Source organism: Microplitis mediator, chromosome 2 (assembly GCF_029852145.1).
Source record: "Microplitis mediator isolate UGA2020A chromosome 2, iyMicMedi2.1, whole genome shotgun sequence".
Lineage (NCBI taxonomy): Eukaryota > Metazoa > Arthropoda > Insecta > Hymenoptera > Braconidae > Microplitis > Microplitis mediator.
Window position 1 is genome coordinate 3,437,375 of NC_079970.1, and position 25,716 is coordinate 3,463,090.

Consider the following 25,716-nt stretch of genomic DNA (forward strand, 5'->3'; position numbering starts at 1 on the left):
AATTATTAGTTCTATTTTATATTGACACATTTTGATCTTACAAATCCTTTACCTCTCTAAATAAATATATAATATTTAAAACTTGTATTTATTTTTTTTTTCATAAATTATCATGACTATCTGCACACGTATTGTTAATTGCAACTCAATAATTTGTACCTTCATTATTTAATTAATAAAATATAAATTGTCTTATTAAATAGAAAAAAAAAGAAAACAAAAATTATTTACTTAATTATCGATAATTAACCGGAACACTTTAGGCGTCATAAATCCGCACATATTATTTATGTAATTAATGAATTAATTAATAATTATTTAGTGTAAATGCAATTCTAGTAACGATAAATATTCAGTCTAATTAAATATATTAATTTTTATGCCCGTTAGTTATATATTTTTTTTAAATTTCTCCAGAGGTTGAGATAAGAAGAGAATTTTTAAAAATTTAATATTTAAAGTTATTAATTAGTAGTAATTAAAAATAATTATAAACCTTTTTTATTTACAAGTTTTTTTATTTCATTATATTTTTTTCAAATTTTCATCTGACAGATATTTGAGTTTAGTTTTAAAAAACGTAACAATTTACGTTATTGTAACAATTAAAATTATTAACATTAGTAATTAAAAGCACTCGTACTCGAATAGATATTTATAATTATCGTTTTTTTAAAAATTATTTTCAACAATTAAAAACATACTGAGGAAAATAAATAAACTGCAATTAAAATAATAATAATTAATAAACGTTCTCATAATTATTGTATTCTCTCTCCCTCTCTCGCTCTGTTAAAAAAATGTGTCACAATATTAATATATTTATTAATTTATAATTTATATATTATTTAATAATAAATACGCATTAAAAGTCTACATTAATAATAACCAACATGAAAATTCATAATGGATATTTACAAATTCCATACGATCGCTTCCAAATCGCTTGTTAGCAAGGCAACTTTTGAGCAATAAATTTTTTATTTTTTAATTATTTAATCATTCTCACCTAATTCTATTATTTTAAAATATCAATTAATACATTACAAGGTTCATAAGGTCAACAAAAAAAATAAAATCACATTCTGCTGTCAAACAAATCATTTTACTCCCGTTTACGTGAAATAGTATTTTACACTACAAGGGAAGTAAAGTAAGAAATGTCTCAGATCACATGTAATTGTTGGCCGAGGCGAAGCCGAGGTCAACAAACATGTGATCTGAGGCTTTCTTATTTACTTCCCGAGGAGTGTATACTATTTTTCTCCTCGACGGAGGCGGGAAGCGGCAACTTCGTTTTGCACAGCGGGACGAAAGTTGACGCTTTCCGCCCGGAGGTGAGAAAAAAATTTTTTTGGTTTTGGTTGATAAACATTTTTAAAGTGAAAATTAAAAAAAATTACACACGTACACATGATCTTGTACCTTAATTAGTTTATAAATTTTAAAAATTAAAAAACGGTTTGGAAGGGACCGGAATCATTTTTATTTTTATTCTTCAAACTTACTAACGGTTCTAAATGTTTGTTAAAAGTTGTCTTAAACTACAGTCTTTGTCTATTAGCTGTCATTTGTGTATTTAAAATAATAAAATATAATTTTAAATAAAATTTATGATACTGAAGTTAGCCGACGTCTAATAATTTTTGAATTTTTTTAAAAACACTAAATTACAAAAAAAACCTTTGAAAAAATTGCACCTGTAGTTTTTTTAATTTTCTACATGCGCATTTTTTTTTTTGTAATTGATTTGTTGAAAAAAAAATTCGAAAATTGTTAATTGTCTGCTAAGCTTCACACTCATTAAAATTTAATATTTTTTTGTCTATAAATTTCCGGCGCGAATACTTAAAATTTAAATATTTATAAATCACTCAAGCCTCAGTCGAAATTTAATATAAATAAAATAAATAATAATACTAATTATTTTATTATTTAGAAATAAATACAAACGTCATTAATAAACCGATTCAAACACACGTATAATAAATAATTAATATGCGCCGGCATTCAAAAATCACCCAAATTATTTATCATTATTTAAATTACACTCGTCAGTCATTATTTTAACAATTACAAATTCATTCATTGTTTATAAATTCACCAACTAATTACATCAATTAATTTTTTTTGTCATTTAATAATTATTATATTTATTTATTTAAAAAAAAATTATTAATGGGTATTTTGACATTGCAGACAAACGCTCACTTCTGTAGTTCTCAGACGACAATTAACAATTACATTCAACCGATTCATACTCACATATTTTTCATCATCCCATCAGTCGGCCCACTAATGAATCTTCACCACCATGAAAGAATACACCATTCAGATAAAAAAAAAATTAATAAAACTCTGTTGACTTTTATTTATTTGAGTAAATAATAAAACAATCCAAGCAAAATTTGTAAATTTAATTTGCTAAAATTTTAAATAAAATTTTATAAATTTATAGTACAGAATTTATTTATTAAAGCCGTTGATCACTTGGTCAAGTGTTTAATTTTATAGTCTTTTAAAATAAAAAAAAAAAAAAATAATGATTCTGAAATCAACTGACATCTAATTTTTGGATTTGTTTTTAAATGACAAGATATAAAAAAAAATTATTTTTAAAAAATTGCACTTGTAGTTTTTTAAATTTTATGCATATGCATTTTTTTAGTTTTTTTTTTTAAATTGATTTGTTGATAAAAAAAATCCAAAAATTGCTGATTGTCTTCTGACTTCAAGATCACAAAAAATAAAAAAAAATATTCAAATTAATTTTTTTTTAAAAGCTCAAATCTCTTGACGCATTCCCTGAAAAAAGACACAAACATCACAACACACAATCACGTCTAATAATTATTTTTATTTGTCAATTAATTACTCATAAAGAATATTAATATTAATAATAATAGTAATAATAATAATAATAATAGTAATAATAATAGTAATAATAAGTGATTTTAATGTGAATAATAATTGTAATGCAATACAACGATTTTAATATCTTTTAAATTGTTTATTAATATTATCAGTTAATTAATTACTTAATAAATCGCTCATTTTCTATCTCGCGTCAGTTAAAACTTTATTTCAATTATTTACTAATAATGTAAAAGGTGAAAATGCTCTATTTTATTTATTATTTTTTATTTTATTTTATTATTTTACTTCCATACTTTTTATTATTTTTTTTTTATCTATCAAAGTCGCTAGTAATAGAAATCGTGATTCATTTATTGAACAATCCGTGGACATGGTCCTCTAAGTTTAATATATTTATATTTTTATATATATATATATTTATATATGTATATTTATATTTACTTTTGAATGTTTGCAATGTGATTTATATTGTTGCTAAATAAAATTTTAATAATTTCGAGTGTGAAATAATGAAAGTAAATAAAAAAAAATAAATCGTCATCACTCACTGGATGTTTCACTTTCAAACCATTCAACTAAAGTACACTGCACACAATATATTAAATTGAAATATATATATATTTAAAAATCGTTCACACAACAACCAATCAATATATCCAATCGTTATCTTCTTTGTAATAAAATTTATAATAAAAATTGTTGATAATGACTTTGCTTAATTTAATTGTTATTTTATTATTTTTTTTGTTTTCTTGGTTTTAAATTATCAATTAAACACACCTGCGCATCAGTGTAAAATATTCATACATTTAATAATTTATAGAGTACACGCTAAGTACCTAACACAATTAAGATTACAAACACGATTTATTTTTGTTATTATTTGGGGTAGCCGCAATTTAATTAATGCATCCTCCATTTCATATTATTTATTTTTAATAATCGTTATTATTCGTTTACTAGCAAGGGAAATAGAGCAAATAATAATTATTTTTTAATATTAATCATTAAAAATTTTTCAAATTGATGAGAAAAAAAATTCAAGTTCATTATCAAAAAATTCTTTATATGATCCCGATGTTTTGAGCCCACAAATTAAAAAGTATATATACAGAAAAAAACGATTTTGTGACACAAGAAATATATTGCACACAAAATAAAAAAAAAAATATTTTTGAGATTAGAAAAAATTTCTTGTTACAATAAATTTTTTTTTTGCTTCAAGAAAATGTTCGTTTTCAATTTATAATTCCAAAAATTTTTTGCGTCAAGAAATCTTTTTTTTCTGTGTAAGGTTTAAGACCTAGTACTCGATTACTTCATGTACTAGTTCCCTGATCGGGTACTAGGTCTCTTCTTTTTTTTATTTTTCGTCAGAGACCCAGTACCTGATCAGGGAACTAGTACCCAATCACTCATGCATTTGTATATTTATATTTACTATATATTTATAAAACTATAAATATACAAATGTATAAAGTGATCGAGTACTAGTTTTCTGATCGGGTATTAGGTCTTTAACTTTATATACATATATATTTAAACAATCTATTTTCCAAGCATGTATACGACGATTATTAAAAGTTCTCATTAATAAAACAACTACAGCTAAACGCAATAATAATCAATAGACTTTAGTTCAATCGCGATAGTTGACATTTGTTTTTTTTTTTTTTTTTAATTAATTGTTAGCCTTAGGTGATATTACGATACACTCACAAACTGACAATCATGTAAACTACTAAATCTATATACCATTATTATAATATATATAATCAATAACTCACCCTCTGATAATAATAATAGTTATTATGTAATATTAATATTTTATTAGTCTCATTAATTAATATTTAAATCAGTAACCATCATTAATCAATAAATCAATCATCTTCCTACACACATTTCACAATAGAAAGATTTCTACGTGACGTACTTAGTTTTTTTTTTTTTTTATTTCTCATCACATTTCATCATCGACATACCTCGTATTTAAATATTAAAACACACTGCAAGTTGCAAGCAATCAGTTAATCCAAGCACATTTACGCGTTTTCTAATACATTATAAGACTTTAATACATAATTAATTTTTTTTTTAATTCATTTTTAATATAATCGACTCTTCCGTCCGCTGATTTACATTCACATTCATTTAAAAACATTTTTATTTACGTTACTTTTTATTTTATTCGCTCAAGTTTTGTATCGTCTCGATCCATACTTAATATTATCGTTAAAAAAAATTTCTTTTTTTTTTTTATGTATTAACTTGATCATTATCATTATTATAATCAATTCTGTCTTTCGTTTCGTGTACTTAAATTATAACTAATTGTGATTTTTTTGTTATCTGATTAATTAACTTTATTTTTATAAATTTAATTCGGCAAAACCTCGTATATATTGACGTCCCGTAATTTATAATATTGTATATAATTAATTATTTTAATTCAATTACGGCAAAGGTATGTTGACATTTTTTTTAAATTTGCGAATTATTAAAGGCTAGATACAAAATGTGCAAACAGTTTGTTTGTTAAAAAAATAAAAAAAATGATATTTATTAATTTATAGAGCTCATCAAAGATATGTTGACAAAATTAATGTTTAAAATTTTTTTTTAAACATTTCAGTGAAAGAAAAAAAAATAATAATTGTAAGAATCATAAATAAAAAATTTTAAATGAATTTGATAAAAAAAAGAAAATTAAGAAAATGAAAAACAATCGATTATTTATATTTTTTTGTACCTTTGCTATTATTCGATGCCAATGTTTCGGGACTGAGGGAACGCGCCCGTCTTTTACGAGTAGACTCAGAGTCCCGACTGAATTTACTCGTACTTAAGAAATGTATTCGTTTTACCATCACGTTGACCTGGATGATTTTGCCATGTGCCTTGGGAGCCGTTTGGATTGTTGGGACCACCAGGTCCACCGGTACCTGGATTACCAGTATTGCCATCACCGCCACCGCCCTGATTCATCCAATTAAGAAATCCCGAGTTACCGCTATTGCCTAGACTATTGTTACCAGATGGCGGCTGTCCAGGTGGTCCAGGTTGGTTTGAGTATCCTTGATCATTTCCTTGGCTCTGTAGATTACCAATAAGACCCCATGAGGCTTGATTTATCGCCGCTGCAACTAGAGCCGGATTGACAGGCAGTGCGGAGAGGTTTAAGCCACCCATTGTCAAAGGGTTTGACATACCTCCACCGCCACCTCCATTATTTTGTCCAGTGATTCCCAAAGCTTGTAGATTAGGCATATCCAAATTACCTCTATTACCAGGATTATTCCATCCATTCGGGCCCATGTTGTTACCAGAGTGACCCATGTAACGATTCCCTTGGTAGTTTCCCTGCATGTTGTTGTCTATCGGACCGCCCATACCACGTCCGCGCATATTTGAGTTTATCTGATTGTTAAAGTTACGATTGTTGCCCTCGGACTTTGGCGCTGCGTTGGAAACGTGAACCGAGACACCTTTTATTATGTGATCCTCACCGCACAGTGACTGGGCCACCTCAGGATCTAGGAAGGTAACAAATGAGAATGCACGAAACGGCTTTGGAATGAACACGTCCGTAACTTCGCCGAATTTTGAAAAGTAGTCACGTAGATCGTCGGCTGTTAAATCTTCAGTACAGCGGCCCACGAATACCTTGCACGGTACTTGTTGAATCATTCCCTCCTACACACAAACGCACAATCAATCAAACTTTTTTACGAACTTTATTACTCGTGATTTATTTTAATACTTGTCCAGTTGTTATTATTATTCTAATTATATATAATAAAAATGTATCAAAATTTTATTTCATCTCATTAATTTTATGCTTAATTACTTTATTTTTACACTGACAAGTATTAAATTTATCTGCCTAAAATACTATTTTTTTTGTATCTGTACAAAAATCAATAAAATACATGACCCGTAAAATTTATCAGTGGCATAAATATATGCAATACATTATTATAATTTTGTTTATAATTTTTAATTATTAAAAAATTAATAATAATGAATGTTGTAACAACATTTTAGAAATACATAAACATAATTAATTATTAATAATAAATCTTAAAAATATACCATTAAAATCTATCAGTTTACAATAATTATTTTTATATAAATATATATAAACAAGTTTCACAGGCAAGGATATATATTTTATAAGATACATATCAATTAATGACTAATCTTATGTACAAAAAATAAAAAAATTTGAAACTGGTACATATTTATATATCGCACGTATATTTTAAATTATTAAAGTAACAATTTAACAAAATCATATTCTTTGATCGTAAGAATAAATTATTATTTTTATGTAAAAAATTGGCGACGTCAGTTAATAGTTAAGAGCAAACGTCTACATATTTATTGTATATCTTATATGCACATATATATAATTCATTTATATAAAATTTCTGTACGCGTTTACAATAGATTTCATATTGTATAATTAATGAGTAATCTAAACAGTCAAGTATTTAAAATTAAAAAAAAAATGACATGTCAAGAATGATTGAAATAATTATTCTAAATATTATAATTAATTAAGTTAATTAACATTAAACATTTGCACTATGTATTTATATCTAATGAATCAATCATCAATATCTCGAGCTTTCAGATGCATGATGATCTCTCGCTGGTCGATGCTTATAGTAACGGTCGTAATAATTTTCCTTATTGGGATATCTTCCGGAGTCGGCGTATCTTCCTCCGTCTACTCTACCGTCCATGTATCTGTTATCTCCATCACGTCCTTCGTACCTTATATCGTCATCGGCAATACCACCAGGTCCAACACCACCAGTACCAGCGCCACCAGTACCACCACGAACTTCCGAATATCGTCTGTCAGTGGGTTCTCTACCGTCAATGGGATATCTGCAGTCAATAGCAGAGTCCCCTCGTCCGTCAGTAATATTTCTTATGTCATGCCGTCCATCTGAGTAACGTAAGTCCTGACGAGCACCGTCAGGAATGTAACGACCGTCTGCTGAGTCATAGTAACCCCTGTCATATCCACCAGCGTATCCATAACGTGATTTATCAGCGTAATCGTTGATATCAGGCCCACCAGGATACGTTGGTGGACGTCCATCGTAGCCTGGATACCTGGAGTAATCGGTCTCATGGGGGTAATTTGTACCAGGTGGTGGTGGCGCTTGGGATGGGGCGTGAGACGACATATAACCGCCTCCACCACCGCGTGAATCGTAAGAACCTTCTTCGTAACCCGGATAAGCTGGTTTATCGTAATTTCCGTAACCCGGATGACCTGGTTGCTGTGCCGCTGGTTGATGCGACGGCATCGACTGCTGCTGATGCTGGGACTGATGATGATCGTACTTGAATTTATTGTTTTCGTCGTATGGATAATTTGGTGGATACGAGGGGTAGTGAGTTGTTTTGTAATCATAATCTTGATCGTAACGCGGTGATGGATCGGAGTTTGCATTCATATACTGTTTGACCACTGGCAGACGCCGGCTACTTGGCGTGTGAACCGGTATCGGACGGTAATATTCATTGTGTTTACCCGTATCAAACTGTCGGGCCAGTATTAAGCCATCAATATTCTGTAACCAGACACACCATCCCTCGACAATAGTTTTTTTTTTTGGTTTATTTTTATAATTAAGTACGGTTTTATTTATTTAGTTTTTATAATGCACGACTTTACTTTTTTTTTTTCTTTTTTTTTCAAGAAAGTTGAGATAAAAATTAATCAGTTTATTTATTTGAAAAAACAATAAAATTAAACATGATCATATTTGAAATTTAAATGCATTCTAATTAAAAAAAATCTCAACTGTCTCAAAAAAATGGTTTTTAAAAAATATATTTTTTAAAAATGTCATACAGAACTTGTAAATATACAAGTATCATTCTCGAATACACCCAGCACACATACAACCGTACGTTCAACTCTCGCTAACACTCAAGTCGTCGATCAGTCGCACCCACACACTCGTACCCTGACAGTTAAACGTCTCTTGGAGTTTTCTAAATAAAGATAATTTTAAAGAAAGTATATTTATATATATTCCCTCCTGCTGGCTGGAAAGTTACGAGCAGGATAAACATATATATAGTACAGATATATATATCATGACAGCGGGCGGCAATCAAGTAAATCAAATAAAATATCAACACACGTTTTTATCATTCAACTTTATCATTATTACTATAGTTATTGTCATCGCGACTATTATATACGATACGTTATTGATACGAGTAACATTTAAAGTCTCTGCTATTAATTCTTTCCACACTCTGTAGGCACACGGATTTTTAAAAAATTATTTTCAGAGTTATATTTTTACTTATCGTCAGCTTTGCAACATTTTTTTAAAAATAAAATTTAAACACACACTAAAAAAAATTACAATGAAATAAATTTAAATGAAAAATAGTAAAATACTTGAGGAAATTTATGTTTATATAAAACGAGTATTACATGAAAGTTTGCACACGCATTCTTTTCTCTTTTGACAATTTTTTAAAATTAAAATCAAGAGAGCAGCATACTGGTAGACATGCAATAGTATAATAATTAATTCCTTTTTATTTTATCGTAAATAATAAGTCAAAATACCCAAAAATAATAAATCATAAACGCGAATGTCTGCAATTGGAATTCAATAAAAAATAAATATCACTCATTGGTTACAAATAATTACTCAGGGATTTAAAATTCGCGCTTTTTTGTAGCATTCAAAATCGACAATTACAAATAAATAAATATTTTAAATTCATTGACGAATAAAATAAATAATATTCACTCGTATACCGGAGCCACACGATCAATTACCAGTATCCATACAAACTCCTCATCACCAGCATCATCATCAGCAACATCAACAACATCAGCATCATTACTCATGTACGCTCGCTCTTAACATCATTGTCGCCTTAATTTCTCTCTCATATCAGATTCCATCTCTCTCCTCCATATCACCATCGCATTCATCTATTTACACCATTACGTTCGCACTCGATACATAAAAAATAATACCGACTCACTCTTTCGTGAGATACTGATCGCTTTTTTCATTTGTTTACCAAATTATTAAATTTATATTTTCCATCATACCTGCGCCAAAAGTTTACATTCCTGCCCTGTTTATAAGGGACAAAGTTTCTCTTTTCCATTATGAGAAAATGAATTATAAAAATTAGCGCATGCGCCACTTTTCCTATGAAAAGAGGCAGAAATTTTAATTTCCAGGTGCAGATCTTTGCACACCACGGAAGGTAGGAGTCCCAATCCGCGTGTTTGTCACCCCCGTCTTCGGCAATTACACCAAAAAAAAGTATGAGTGTGAATGTAGCAGACATCAGACAAATTTAAAATTATAAATAAATAGAGTAAATAATTTAAAAAATAAAATTAAAAAAAAATGCGCATTTAAAAAATTTTGAAATTAATAAGTGCATTTTTATAAATATTATTTTCTTAATTATTTACTCTGTTCATTTAGTTTTAAATCTGTCTAATGTCTGCTACATTCACTTTCATAAAAATTATTTTGAGTCAAGAAAATATTTTAGAAGCAACCGTTTTCGGGAATCAAGTCACGATTTTTTGGAGCCAAGAGAAATTCCTGCTTTATCTGAGGGAATTTAAGTTTCCAAAAAAATTTTATTGAATCAAGAATATTTACTTTCAGTCGAGAATTTTTTTTTGTTGTATACACGCGGCTTGGAATGTCCTACTTCCCTCACTAGATGCGTAATATACTAGTTATTTAAATCAATAAAAATTTTTAAAAAATATAAAATAATAGCGATCAGAATCTCGTACATATTTATTGGTATTAATTAAAAATATATGTCTTACTTATAACACCATTGATGACTGATGTTTAATAAATTTAAAAAAATGATCTCTTTGATTAAGACTGAATAAACTAATTTGAAATATATATCACGTGCTTACCTTGCTGTTGGGAACTTTAACGTCACACCATCTGCCATCAATCATGTGCCGCTGAGCAAGACACCGTAATTGTGATTCATAACTTCCAAATCTTATAAATCCAAATCCTTTACTTTGACCTGATTTGGGATCTTTTTTCACCTGATTAAATTATGATAACAATATTATTATTATTATTACTAATGATTTATGCAACAGCTCAATTTACATAAAATAATAATGAATTAAATGCAAATGAATAATAAATCATCACTAAATTGAAACATAAGTTTTGGTTGAAACATTTAAATATTGTAACTGCAATAACTCACCTGGGCCATCAAAACCTCGCCAAATGTCTCAAAGTATTCGCGCAAATTTTGCTCCGTTGTTTTCCACGGCAGTCCAAGTACAATAAGGTCAGTGCATCGTAATTTAGTCTCCATTCTCTTGGTCTTAGCGGTTGAATTTTCCAAATTGTCATCTGATTTACGTTTATTTTCTGTAATTTCATAATTCATTTTTTAAAATCATCCGACTCGTTTTTCCCACTCATCAATTATTATTTAATATCAATATTTTAAAATAATTAATTGTCATTTAAATGACAGGGAGTTGTTTAATATTTTATCATTTTTATAAATTACCAATAAAGTTTTTAATTTATTAACAGGAGGTAAAAACTAATTAACATTTTTCAGTGATAATTTAAAAAATAAATGATTGAGTTTCACGATAAAATAAAAATAAAAACTGATCTATTATAAATAACTTGGAAAATGTTGGTATTTTTACGAGCACGTTCACTATGAATATAAATTAACCAGTATATATATATTTATATATACACAGTAACAATAATAATAATAATAATAATAAACGTGGAATGGCGTAGTAGAATCTCACATATATACAGTATGAATATATACAAATATACAGAGAATAATAAAAAGTGATACTAAAAATATAAAATATGAATTAGATAATGTGTGTAATATCTGGTGATATACCTTTTGGAAATACGCAGAAATAGACAGCTTTGCCCCAGCCATTTTCCGGCGCATGGAGACGACCATCAACGAGACGCACACCCCGCATTGTACGTGACTCCGGATTGCGGTATTTGAGTCCGCACGTACCGGGAAATTGAGCCGACAGAGTAGTTAACAACAACGTCGAATCATCCTCAGTCGGGAGTTCTATCGGTTCTTCGCCCTCGTCTTCGGCGACCTGGATGTATGATGACATTTTGGTTTTACGATTTTCTGACTAGGCTAGTGTTGTAGTTTGACTTTAAGAATAGAGGGCAGACAGCAGTCAGTAATCCCAGCTATCAGAGTTCACCAAGCGTCCAAATGTCTTTTTTCTTTATTATTTTTTATTCTTCTTTCAAAACTTCCTATCTCTTTCTCTCTTCGTAAGCTCCCGTTCTCGTTTACTTGCAACAAATATTTTTCTCTCTCACACTCTCGTTCTTTCTCGCTCACTCTGGTGTATACTTTCTCGTACACACTTTTTTTTTACGTTCTCGCTGCTGGCCCTCTCTTCGCTCGCTCAGGTGACCTTATTATTTTTAGGACCGACCAATAGTCTTATTATTATGTAAGGATGATTTATACTTTGATATAAATATTAAATCTATTGTTTAAAATATTTAATTAATTATCGTTCAGCATAACAACACACACACGCTCGGACATCGGACAACTCGCAAACAACTCTCGCAATCACGCAACAAAACACCGCACCTCTTTCTCTCGCGCTTACGTTGTGTGCAGTGAGTTGTACATCGAGAACGATCAGTCGAATACAAAATGTCGAGGGGGAGGTAGTGTGCTGCTGTTGTACTCACCAAGAAGAGGAAGGAGGTCGATAACGGAAAACGGATGTCACTAGCGACGTTAACTTGTGACAGCGCGATTTTAAAATGCGCGCGCATTCCCGCGCTTTACTACCGAAAATTTAAATTACTAATAACCTTTAAATTACAACGTATGATATATATTTTGTTTAAAATTAATTTATTGATAAATTTTAGTTAAATGCTTACTTACTCACTATTTTATACTTAACGATATTTTATTGTAGTTAATTACTTTAAATAAATTATAAACTATTACAATGTTTACAAAAGACTTTAAATAAGATAGAAAAAATTTTATGAAATTATTTTTTTTATCATTTTTTTAGTTCGTCTGCGTTAGTTCTCTTAGTTTTACATTTTATTTTTCATATATAATAATTTTAAACATAAAAAAAAACGTTTAATTGATTAAAAATATAAATATATATACCAAACGAAACAGTCTATATTTTATCTTCTTTTTTTTTATATATCGATCGACATTACTTGACATAGTTGATACATTTAATGCCATTAGATATTTTTCCTTTTATTTGGCCCACTAATCATCTTGATTTGTACAACAAAATTGACGTGATATATATATATAAAAATACTTAAACTTAACACGTCTATAGAAATAAGATGTGAATGTGTTACCGGTTCATGGTAGCAATATTTAAAATCTTTAAATCTTTCAATGTCAATTAAATTGAACAAATTTAATTTAATTGATTATTTAATATCCGGTTAATTCAAGGAGTTGGCTTTAGAATCGGTGAAAAAGTATCGATTACACCATTGGCCAGTCGTTTATTACAGCTCTTGTCGTTGTCGTCAGTGAGGACACTGTCTCGTAACCGGTCGTTCATTGGCTGAAGACCGATATTTTTAATGTAACTATTACTCGTACGAATATTATCGCACGTACTGTTAAGCGGATCACGATTTTCATCTGATAGTATCACACAATTACTTGGACTGTCTTCTTCATCTGACGAGCAGAGGTCGACTATGACGATAGTCTTCTGCTGTGGTTCGACAGTCGTCGGGTTTGAAGGCGTAATCCTGGTGATCGACGTTACTGACGGTCGTGAACGGAAATTCGGTGTGTATCCGCGTTTCAAAGTTCCGGTTTTTATTTTGTTCTGTTCTGGATCCTTGTCCATGATTGGCATCACTTCTGTTAACCTACTCGAGTATTGTCGTTTTTGTCCTGTCGACTTTCCACTTATTCTCATAATTAAACGCGGTCGTATTCTATGCCGTATTTTACGAACTGGGGCTTGATATTTTGATGGATGTTCTTTTAAATCTTGGATTTGTTCGTTTGTAAGCCGGTCCAGTTTTACGAAAGGAGAACCGCAGGCAATGTAAAGAATTTGCGAACGTAGATCGAGTGCTAAAAAATATTAATAAATAAATAACATTAATATGTGATGATTAAATTTTAATCAAATAAATAATATGACGGCTTGGATTAAGAAAAAATATAATTTGATAGACATGTATTACTTACGAGGTTTGCGTTTGACTGCGCCAAAGGTGTATTGATGTACGTAATCATCTGCTGGTGGATTTTCTTTATTGACATTGGGTTTGTAAGTGACGACCCACCTACCAGACGATGAAAATTTACCGAACCACTTGGGTCTATTGGTTTTACTGAGTACTGGCGCACTCAAGTGCCACTCTATCCTATCGATACGGTCACGTTTGGTAGCCTCATTCATTCCCTTAGATTTTTTAACCAGAGCTAAACCAGCCGGCGAGGAGAATGGAATCGTTGATGAACGGCACAGGTTAGCTGCTGGTTTCATACGTCGTGAACTTCTTGATGGCTCAGTCTCGATACTTATGGCTGGAATCGATGATGGATTGGTGGCTGATTTAGGAAGTTGTTGGTTGGGTGTTGATAAATTAAAGTACTCCATAAATTGATTTTGGCTTAATTCTGGCTCAGCTTCGATTTCGGGAGTCATTGGCCGCCAGCAGGTACTGCTCTCTTGCTGTACTGTCTTAACTGTCTCCCCGCATGTTTTTTCATGATCCTGCAGGAGTATTATTGATAGATATTGGTAACAAATGATGTGTTTTATTTATTAGTTTTTTTTTTTTAATAGTGGAATTCCAATGGTGGAAGTCACGGCGACGTTTTTTAGGTACCTTCATCTGTTTAAAATCTCCGAACTCAGCGTCACAATTGTCACACAAATAGATCTCTTCCATTTGTGGCTGAATGAGAACCAGGGAGGACGGGGATTCTCGATGATTCCTCTGCTGCGTCTTTTTACGCTTCGCGGTGGAGTTGGAACTGGCATTATTTATTGGCAGCAACGATTTCCGGTTTGTTTCAATAACTTTATCATAGTCCTATTGATTTTTGAAAAACAATATTAAATAAATAAAAAATATTCATCACTGCTCTTTCAAGTATCATACTTTAGTTCAATGAAAAATAAATAACAAACCATATTCTCGTTTCGGAATGTCGCCAACAACTTGCCAGTACTCCGGTGATGGAGGCTGGTTGTCGAGTCCCAGTTGTTGACATAGTAAAGCTTCGCCTGTGGATACTGGGCGAGATATGAGCAAAAACGTAGCAAGTATTCGCTTTGATGAAAAGAGTAACATTGTAGCACGACTCTCCTCAAACATCTCATCCAGCTCTGAAACAAATAAGAAAATAATATTTATAAAAATCCTATGGTGAAACTTCTCTTCAAATTAAAATAATCAATAGACCAAAAAGAAATCTGTTTAATAAGTTTTCAGTATGCGCATCAGTGTAACTGTTTATTCTATTTCACTGAACAATTTAAGTACTTAAGCTTCTAATCCTCGGTACCTTGATCCTATCATCCGCCATTTTGTTGACAGCACTTTATACTTAGTACTTAGAAATTCAAATTTATCATCATAATAACAACAGTAGTAGTAATAAAAAAAAATACTTACATCGCCGGATTTTTTCGGTCGTTTCAAAGGAATTGAAAAGTCAACTTCCGCTGGCCACCACGCAGGTTTATTTATTACCTGAGTTGTGTTATTACCAAATGAACACTGGGTCATGAACGTTATGAACTTCTCCAGCTGTGGCTGTAATAAAACAAAAAAAAATAGTAAAATTGTTTTTAAAAAATTCAAAATAAAGTTAAATGTGATGATAATTTACCAATGTTATTTTTTCTAATGAAGTGGGATAACCGTTTGCGAAAAGTAGAGGCAGATTGTAAACCATAGAACAGTCATCTGCAGCACTTTCGCCGACTGGTTCAACTTCACCAGTGGCTGCCATCATACTGTCATCTACATTATTGTTATTTGTATTATTGTTGTTGTTGTTGTTTGGCTGTATCTCCTGCCTTAATCCAACTCCATAGCCATCCTCTTGCACTGCAGAGTACCTCATTGTTTCACCATCAGCATCATCTATTCTCAGCTCATCTATTTTATTTATCACTTGTTTATTACTTATTGATACTCATTTTAGTTTTATGATACCCATTGTCTTGCCTCTATTTTTATGCTGAGCCTAAACAAAAATAAATAGTTTTGAAAATAAATTAAATAAATATCAATTTTCAGTATCAACACATCCCTGATTAAATGAAACGATTCAAAACAATTCAATTTAACTACTATATAGATATACATTCATCATTAAGTGAATCGTTTTATTTAATCAGGGAATGATCGCTAATAAAACAACGTAATTTTTTATGATACTGAAAGTAGCAGGCATCAGACATTTTTTTAAATTTTATGAATTAATTCGACTGGCCAATTTCAAAACAGTAACTGACAAAAATATAATTTTTGAAATATGCATCGAATCATGTTGACAAGACTCCACTGGAACTAAAAATACCAAAAAATCGATTTCGAAAAATTTGTAACTTACTGTGTTTTGAAATCGGGCAGCCGAATTAGTTGTAAGTAAAATACAATTTTTAGAATTTGCAGAAGATTTTTAAAAGTTTTTTATGTTCAATTTTTCTAAGATTTTCCTCTGAGTATTTTACCTCTTGATTTAAAAGAAATAATTTTTTTAAAGTCTGCTACTTTAAGTTTCACAATTTTTTTGAGTGAAAATAAAATTTCTACCAAAAAAAAAATGTAATGAGATTAAATTAGCGATGATAAATTATAATTAATTAAAATTCTTATCATTCAAAAACTTTGACAATGAATTTTAATTAAAATTTATGTAGATTACAAGTTAAATAATAATAATAATTATTATTATTATAACAAGAACATTATTTGTTAAATTACAAGTTTAATAAAATGTTTATAGCATCAATAAATAAGCAGTTAGTTTTGTAAACATATACGTCAATAATGTCGTAATATAAAGTACTGATAAATACAATATCATTAATTGGTTAATAAAAAACCCAGCATCCTTTAATTGTCATCAATAAGATAAAACCGATCAACGAATACATAAAATTTCCCTCGCTAGAATATAAAAAGAATAATAATTTTTGTAAGTGTAATTCAATTGCAAAGTGACTTTAAACAAAGGAAGCTTAACGATTTTATTATAACGCTTACCTCTAATAGCAAAGAACCGCGTAATTAAAAAATCATCAATCAGTTGCTTAAATATTAATTAACAATTAAATATCGACACACGCGTACCATTTAAACTTTTTAAAAACTAGTAATTATTTATCAGGTTGTAAAACTTTCGTTGCTACTCCACATTAACATCCACTCATATATATATGTATATATTAATATAAAGAAAGTACACGTAAGTACTCAAGTGGATTCGAAGCACAATCACGCAACAGAATCATCTTATACGCATGTTCACTATTTTATTTTAAAATATTTAAACGGCTAGAGATTTAGAATAAATTTGGCTGATCTTCAGTCTGATTATGAAAATTAATTCAATCAAATATAACAAATAATAATATTAATAATAATCTCTCCTTTTATTCGCGGTTGATACTAAGTACTGAGGAATACCGGGAATTGACGTAATTTATCAGCAGTACTGAAAGCACAAACGCGCGCACAAACCTGTATTAAGTAAATGCGAGTCCCTAGGAAGTAGGAAGCTGAAAAAAAAAAAAAATAATAAAAAAAAAATTGGGGGCAACTGTAAGGTTAACTAATTCCAAAAGCCACTGTCTAAAACTTTATCAGTTATATATTTTAATGATAATAATAATATATAGTTTACAGTTACTCATACCAATGTCATAATTTTATTTTTATATTTATTGTCTATCGTTGCTAAAATATTATTGTTGATGATAAATTTATAAATAATTATGTATTTGCAATTTATGATAATTATTTAGTTCGCGGTACTTGACTGACAGCTCCCTCGCCACAAATTAATAAAATAGTATCCTTGATGATCAAGAGTATAACACTGCACAACTATAATCATCATCAACGAAGAAACCAAGAGCCCAAAGCAACAACAAAATCAAAGCACAGACCACAGACTATGACCCAAGATGGCCGCCGATGGAGAAACCCAGCACCCTCCTTCTGACGTCTCGATCTCGAATGTTACAAACTACGAACTAGCAAAATATTTTTTAGTCCAATTACATTTTACATCTCAAGGATATTTACTCCAGCTTCAACCCTCATTTAAACCGTGTAATTTTTTTTACGTCGTCACGTTAATTTAAACATTTGAAAAAGTGGTTATTTATTTCATTAATTATTCACAAGTTGTCATATATTATAATACTTTTTTTTTTTTTTTGGATTGGATCATTGAAAATGCTCGGGAACGAGGTAACGAGAACGGCTGACACTTTTCGAGCGCGTTGGTATGCTTGGTTTTTAACGATAACTGTGCTAGAGGTTGAGGCCCTCTATCCCTTCTACTGGACGATGATTGGTCGGCTGGTTCAGCTGCTGCTACCTGCTACTTCAGTTTTACAGGAATTGGAAAACCCGAAAGTGGCGCGCAGACGGGAAAAGTTCAAACTAGGAAAATTTTACCGCAAATTTCTCTCGCATGTAAGTATGTACTTACGCATAGTGTGCGGATTGGTTAGAAATTTGTGGGATTTTATGGATTCCGGAATGCTTTATTGTTTCATCAATACTCTGGGAATTTTATGGTTCTCTTGTTTTTTCTTTGTCATTCTGTGGGATCCGATGGGAATTAAAACTCGCTTCTTTTTTATTGGCATTTATATTTTGGCGGATTTAAGTTGATTGATGAGATGAGGACTGATATATATTTGCCAGTATCACGACAAAGAAAGTGAATGTATAGAAGTAAAGGGGATCCGTCTATTTTTGGCTCAGTTTAAATTTCTAAAGGCTTTAGCGGTTTTATTATTTTTTTTTGGCGCGTTCATTTCATTGGCTTGTAAAAAAATAAGGGAAAAAGATGTGTGGTAATTATGAGTAAATTCAAAAAGTAAAAATTGTAATGGCTCTGAATGTTTCAATGGATTTTTAAAAATTAATTGGTACAGGTACCGATTTTGGCCAGTTTTTGATACTAAAAATTTAAATAAAATAATTTGTAAAAGACGCAGACAAAATTCGTTTTAAAAATGTGTTCAAAGATACTTTTGACCCGAAATTAAAATGGTCATTTTATTTTACACTTTTTCATTAATTAAAATAAAGTATCAACTGTCAAAAAATGGTACCCCTACCATACATAAAATATTTTTGTTTAAAAATTACCAAGGACTAGTTTCTTGATTTGCGGAATTAAATAAGAGATTGGAATATAAAACTAAAAAATATATTTTAATTATTAGTGTACAATACATTTAATAGTATTTATTTAAAAATTTTAATTTTCAATAAAAAATGGTTTCGATAACTGAGATTTCATTTTATTTAATAATTTCCTTACAGAGTATTTTTATTTATATTTTTTTGGTGAATGGGGAAAGAAGAGAGGCATTTAATTAATTAATTAATTAATTGAATTAATTTGATTAATTTAATTAATTAATTTAATTAAGTCTGTAGTATATATTTACAAATGATGATGGCTTATTATAAATCGTCTTCGTGAATTGGAAATCGGAATATAGATTTTTCATTGGAAGTTAAATCAGTTATATGAATATTTAAATTGGCTTCTGTTAAATCGGTATCAACTTTTAGTTTTCCTGGAGCTTTTAAATGATATGAGATCTGTAATTAATAAATTAAATAAATAACACTTATTAATTTGTAAACATCCATTTGTTGTAAAAAATTAAATAAATAAATAAACAAAACTTACCAATCCTATTTTTTTAGTAACCTCATTACCGTTTTCTTCAGTTTCAAAAACATTTATCGATATTTTACCGTCAGCTATATTTGGTACGTCAATGGTAGTTTGAATTTTAATTGGGACTACTGTATCTTTAGGAATAACAATACACTCAATTCCACTGAATTCAACGGAAATTGATTTAGCTAATGAGTGAATTTCAACGTCAGTTGAATTTAATTCACGATCGTGCATCCCGTGAGCCAGTAAATGAGAAGAGTGTATAGCAGCACCAACGGCCATTGTCTCATCAGGGCTCCATCTGCTCGACAAGACCTCGCCGGTCGGAAATATTGATCCTATTTTTTCTTGTAGCTTTGGGATTTTCATGGTGCCACCGCACAAAATTATCGTATTAATATCGAGTACTGTTTTAGATGAGGCGTTGAGTAAATCCATAATCGGCTGGATATAATCAGAAATATGTGAGCCAATGAGATTTTCAAATCTCGCACGTGTGATATTGTGACTGAAGTCAACACCTTCGCAAAGTGACTCGACGAAACAGTGAGCGGTAGACATCGTTGATAAAACGTGTTTACATTTTTCAGCTTCATTTCGCAATTTAGCTATCGAACGTCTGCTCTCAGTTGGATCTATTTTATATTTATTTCTAAATTCTTCAGCTAAATATGATGTTAACAAATCAGTCAGTTTATGCCCGCCTAATTCTGGGTAATATTGATCTGACAATACTTTTAATGAACCACTTGTTACTTTTACCAGACTTATGTTACTTGAAACTCCACCGATTCTGTAGACTAATACCAATCTATAGAAATTGATAACGAATAAATAAATAATTAATGATAACATTAATAGTCTTAAACTCGTTAAAAATATACTAACTCATTTTTCTTTTTGTCTTTGCCAATTCCATGAGCAAGACATGAAGCAACTGGTTCACCAATAGCTTGGAGAACTTTGAACCCGGCAGTGGTGGCTGAATCACACCAAGCTTTTATACTGTCAGAATTAAATCTATAAGGAACACAGAGGACGATGTTGTGTTCGTCATCGTCGTGAGCAGCGGTCGTTGATATGTCATACATCGCACCCAGCAGCAGCGATGATACTTTTTGCGGTGTGAATGTTTCATTCTTATCATTTATCTTAATAGAATACTGAAGACTTGATTCATTTACTATTTTACTTGTACTATTTTTAATGGCATCGTCCAACTCTTTGCTGTCTATTTCCTTGTTCATCAATCGTTTGTTGTTTGTTATCGTGATTGCTGCGTTTCTGAACTGACCAGCTTTTGCAGCTGCTCCAATCACCTGAATAAATGAATTAGAGTCATGATTAAGGTAGAGAAAATTTTTGAAAGTAAAATCTCGATGATAAAAACAACGGAACTGATTGAGACTTGAAAACTAATTTTTTATTTATTGTTTGAATAAATTTTGTTGTAAATCTAACCTGTGAGTCTAACCTAAAAAATGAACGCATTTAAAAAACAAACCTTTTCAGATTCGTTGAAAGCAATGACAGCAGCAGTAACACGATCTCCAGCATGATTGGCAACGACGTCGACGTTTTCATCCTTTAAGTTAAATTAATTAATATTATTATTACAAAAAATTGGGGCAGGTGGTTTTGAGGTTAACACGTGTACTGATGAAAATTGATCGATGACAATTAACAAGAAAATCATAATTTATTTGTAAAAATAATTATCGGGATAATTATTTTAGTGCTTACTTTATACATAGCTAGACAGGCTGATGTATTTCCTAAATAAACTCCAAATGAGGCTGCGGCCATAATTAATGTTTACTAAAAAATATATAAAAATATCACTCAAGCTGATAGCGGGACATAAACGTGTGTGCTAACGTGCCGCTCCGCGGGCAACTTCGATTGAAATAAAACAACTGCGCGTGCAAGTTAGTGTTTAAATTTCTGTTGCGCGGGAAATTTGAGTATTTTGTATAGGAATATTTATTATCATCTCTAGAGTTTTTAGTATGTTTTTTTTTACTAAAAGACATCATGATGAACAAAGAACGTTTCTATTGTGCTAGGTTATTCCTGACAGGAGCAAAGTTACGGGCCACTCTTATCTAGAATCATATATTTATCTCCGGCCATCTCCACCCATGTCCACCCACCCTCTTATGGATTTGATCTCGAAAAATAAATTTTTGTTTGGACTTTTTTGGGTGTTTCCTACTAGAGGCCACTATACTGAACAAAAAACGTTTATAGTGTGCTGGGTTATTCCCAACAGGAGCAAAGTTACGGGTCACTCTTCATCTAGAATCATATATTCATCTCCGACCATGTCCACCCATGTCCACCCACCCTCATATGGATCTGATCTCGAAAAATAAATTTTTCTTTGGACTTTTTTGGGTGTTTCCTACTAGAGGCCACTATACTGAACAAAAAACGTTTATATTGTGCTGGGTTATTCCCAACAGGAGCAAAGTTACGGGTAACTCTTCATCTAGAATCATATATTCATCTCCACCAATGTCCACCCATGTCCACCCACCCTCATATGGATCTGATCTCGAAAAATAAATTTTTCTTTGGACTTATTCGGGTGTTTCCTACTAGAGGCCACTATACTGAACAAAAAACGTTTATATTGTGCTGGGTTATTCCCAACAGGAGCAAAGTTACGGGTAACTCTTCATCTAGAATCATATATTCATCTCCACCAATGTCCACCCATGTCCACCCACCCTCATATGGATCTGATCTCGAAAAATAAATTTTTCTTTGGACTTATTCGGGTGTTTCCTACTAGAGGCCACTATACTGAACAAAAAACGTTTATATTGTGCTGGGTTATTCCCAACAGGAGCAAAGTTACGGGTCACTCTTCATCTAGAATCATATATTCATCTCCACCAATGTCCACCCATGTCCACCCACCCTCATATGGATCTGATCTCGAAAAATAAATTTTTCTTTGGACTTTTTTGGGTGTTTCCTACTAGAGGCCACTTTACTGAACAACAAACGTTTATATTGTGCTGGGTTATTCCCAACAGGAACAAAGTTACGGGTCACTCTTCATCTAGAATCATATATTCATCTCCACCAATGTCCACCCATGTCCACCCACCCTCATATGGATCTGATCTCGAAAAATAAATTTTTCTTTGGACTTTTTTGGGTGTTTCCTACTAGAGGCCACTTTACTGAACAAAAAACGTTTATATTGTGCTGGGTTATTCCCAACAGGAACAAAGTTACGGGTCACTCTTCATCTAGAATCATATATTCATCTCCACCAATGTCCACCCATGTCCACCCACCCTCATATGGATCTGATCTCGAAAAATAAATTTTTCTTTGGACTTATTCGGGTGTTTCCTACTAGATGCCACTATACTGAACAAAAAACGTTTATATTGTGCTGGGTTATTCCCAACAGGAGCAAAGTTACGGGCCACTCTTCATCTAGAATCATAAATTCATCTCCGACCATGTCCACCCATGTCCACCCACCCTCATATGGATCTGATCTCGAAAAATAAATTTTTCTTTGGACTTTTTTGGGTGTTTCCTACTAGAGGCCACTATACTGAACAAAAAACGTTTATATTGTGCTGGGTTATTCCCAACAGGAGCAAAGTTACGGGCCACTCTTCATCTAGAATCATATATTCATCTCCACCCATGTCCACCCGTGTCCACCCACCCTCATATGGATCTGATCTCGAAAAATAAATTTTTCTTTGGACTTTTTTGGGTGTTTCCTACTAGAGGCCACTATACTGAACAAAAAACGTTTATATTGTGCTGGGTTATTCCCAACAGGAGCAAAGTTACGGGTCACTCTTCATCTAGAATCATATATTCATCTCCACCAATGTCCACCCATGTCCACCCACCCTCATATGGATCTGATCTCGAAAAATAAATTTTTCTTTGGACTTATTCGGGTGTTTCCTACTAGATGCCACTATACTGAACAAAAAACGTTTATATTGTGCTGGGTTATTCCCAACAGGAGCAAAGTTACGGGCCACTCTTCATCTAGAATCATAAATTCATCTCCGACCATGTCCACCCATGTCCACCCACCCTCATATGGATCTGATCTCGAAAAATAAATTTTTCTTTGGACTTTTTTGGGTGTTTCCTACTAGAGGCCACTATACTGAACAAAAAACGTTTATATTGTGCTGGGTTATTCCCAACAGGAGCAAAGTTACGGGCCACTCTTCATCTAGAATCATATATTCATCTCCACCCATGTCCACCCATGTCCACCCACCCTCATATGGATCTGATCTCGAAAAATATATTTTTCTTTGGACTTTTTTGGGTGTTTCCTACTAGAGGCCACTATACTGAACAAAAAACGTTTTTATTGTGCTGGGTTATTCTCAACAGGAAAAAAGTTACGGGCCACTCTTCATCTAGAATCATATATTCATCTCCACCCATGTCCACCCATGTCCACCCACCCTCATATGGATCTGATCTCGAAAAATAAATTTTTCTTTGGACTTTTTTGGACGTTTCCTACTAGAGGCCACTATACTGAACAAAAAACGTTTATATTGTGCTGGGTTATTCCCAACAGGAGCAAAGTTACGGGTCACTCTTCATCTAGAATCATATATTCATCTCCACCAATGTCCACCCATGTCCACCCACCCTCATATGGATCTGATCTCGAAAAATAAATTTTTCTTTGGACTTATTCGGGTGTTTCCTACTAGATGCCACTATACTGAACAAAAAACGTTTATATTGTGCTGGGTTATTCCCAACAGGAGCAAAGTTACGGGCCACCCTTCATCTAGAATCATAAATTCATCTCCGACCATGTCCACCCATGTCCACCCACCCTTATATGGATCTGATCTCGAAAAATAAATTTTTCTTTGGACTTTTTTGGGTGTTTCCTACTAGAGGCCACTATACTGAACAAAAAACGTTTATATTGTGCTGGGTTATTCCCAACAGGAGCAAAGTTACGGGCCACTCTTCATCTAGAATCATATATTCATCTCCACCCATGTCCACCCATGTCCACCCACCCTCATATGGATCTGATCTCGAAAAATATATTTTTCTTTGGACTTATTCGGGTGTTTCCTACTAGAGGCCACTATACTGAACAAAAAACGTTTATATTGTGCTGGGTTATTCCCAACAGGAGCAAAGTTACGGGTCACTCTTCATCTAGAATCATGTATTCATCTCCACCAATGTCCACCCATGTCCACCCACCCTCATATGGATCTGATCTCGAAAAATAAATTTTTCTTTGGACTTTTTTGGGTGTTTCCTACTAGAGGCCACTTTACTGAACAACAAACGTTTATATTGTGCTGGGTTATTCCCAACAGGAACAAAGTTACGGGTCACTCTTCATCTAGAATCATATATTCATCTCCACCAATGTCCACCCATGTCCACCCACCCTCATATGGATCTGATCTCGAAAAATAAATTTTTCTTTGGACTTTTTTGGGTGTTTCCTACTAGAGGCCACTTTACTGAACAAAAAACGTTTATATTGTGCTGGGTTATTCCCAACAGGAACAAAGTTACGGGTCACTCTTCATCTAGAATCATATATTCATCTCCACCAATGTCCACCCATGTCCACCCACCCTCATATGGATCTGATCTCGAAAAATAAATTTTTCTTTGGACTTATTCGGGTGTTTCCTACTAGATGCCACTATACTGAACAAAAAACGTTTATATTGTGCTGGGTTATTCCCAACAGGAGCAAAGTTACGGGCCACTCTTCATCTAGAATCATAAATTCATCTCCGACCATGTCCACCCATGTCCACCCACCCTCATATGGAT

At 31.8% G+C, this 25,716-nt stretch overlaps 3 protein-coding genes across 9 annotated transcripts; all 3 read right to left on the minus strand.

Moving 5' to 3' along the window:
* Window positions 1-677: 677 nt before the first annotated feature.
* On the minus strand, window positions 678-12,631 carry LOC130663888 (TAR DNA-binding protein 43). Of its 3 annotated transcripts, XM_057463438.1 has the most exons (5): window positions 11,821-12,626; window positions 11,143-11,312; window positions 10,832-10,972; window positions 6,156-6,570; window positions 678-6,086 (listed from the first exon to the last, which is right to left on the minus strand). In XM_057463438.1, exons 1-5 carry the CDS (start codon window positions 12,056-12,058, stop codon window positions 5,710-5,712), a joined length of 1,341 nt encoding a protein of 446 aa, XP_057319421.1. In that variant the 5' UTR covers window positions 12,059-12,626; the 3' UTR covers window positions 678-5,709. The 3 variants fall into 3 exon arrangements, with proteins under 3 accessions (XP_057319421.1, XP_057319420.1, XP_057319419.1); XM_057463437.1 differs by having other exon boundaries at window positions 678-6,570; XM_057463436.1 differs by lacking the exons at window positions 678-6,086; window positions 6,156-6,570 and adding an exon at window positions 7,106-8,468 and having other exon boundaries at window positions 11,821-12,631.
* A 227-nt stretch (window positions 12,632-12,858) lies between these two features.
* LOC130663887 (uncharacterized) lies at window positions 12,859-18,488 on the minus strand. 5 transcript variants are annotated; one of them, XM_057463432.1, is made up of 8 exons: window positions 17,866-18,488; window positions 17,691-17,728; window positions 15,829-16,188; window positions 15,612-15,752; window positions 15,125-15,322; window positions 14,820-15,026; window positions 14,173-14,704; window positions 12,859-14,055 (listed from the first exon to the last, which is right to left on the minus strand). In XM_057463432.1, the coding sequence occupies exons 3-8, from the start codon at window positions 16,063-16,065 to the stop codon at window positions 13,409-13,411; spliced, it is 1,962 nt and encodes a 653-aa protein (XP_057319415.1). In that variant the 5' UTR covers window positions 16,066-16,188; window positions 17,691-17,728; window positions 17,866-18,488; the 3' UTR covers window positions 12,859-13,408. The 5 variants fall into 5 exon arrangements, with proteins under 5 accessions (XP_057319415.1, XP_057319417.1, XP_057319416.1 ...); XM_057463434.1 differs by lacking the exon at window positions 17,691-17,728 and having other exon boundaries at window positions 18,234-18,488; XM_057463433.1 differs by lacking the exon at window positions 17,691-17,728 and having other exon boundaries at window positions 18,119-18,488.
* A 966-nt stretch (window positions 18,489-19,454) lies between these two features.
* On the minus strand, window positions 19,455-21,773 carry LOC130663889 (heat shock 70 kDa protein 14-like). The gene is made up of 5 exons (XM_057463439.1): window positions 21,628-21,773; window positions 21,389-21,469; window positions 20,773-21,203; window positions 19,891-20,695; window positions 19,455-19,799 (listed from the first exon to the last, which is right to left on the minus strand). Exons 1-5 carry the CDS (start codon window positions 21,688-21,690, stop codon window positions 19,659-19,661), a joined length of 1,521 nt encoding a protein of 506 aa, XP_057319422.1. The 5' UTR covers window positions 21,691-21,773; the 3' UTR covers window positions 19,455-19,658.
* Between the last annotated feature and the right edge of the window lie 3,943 nt (window positions 21,774-25,716).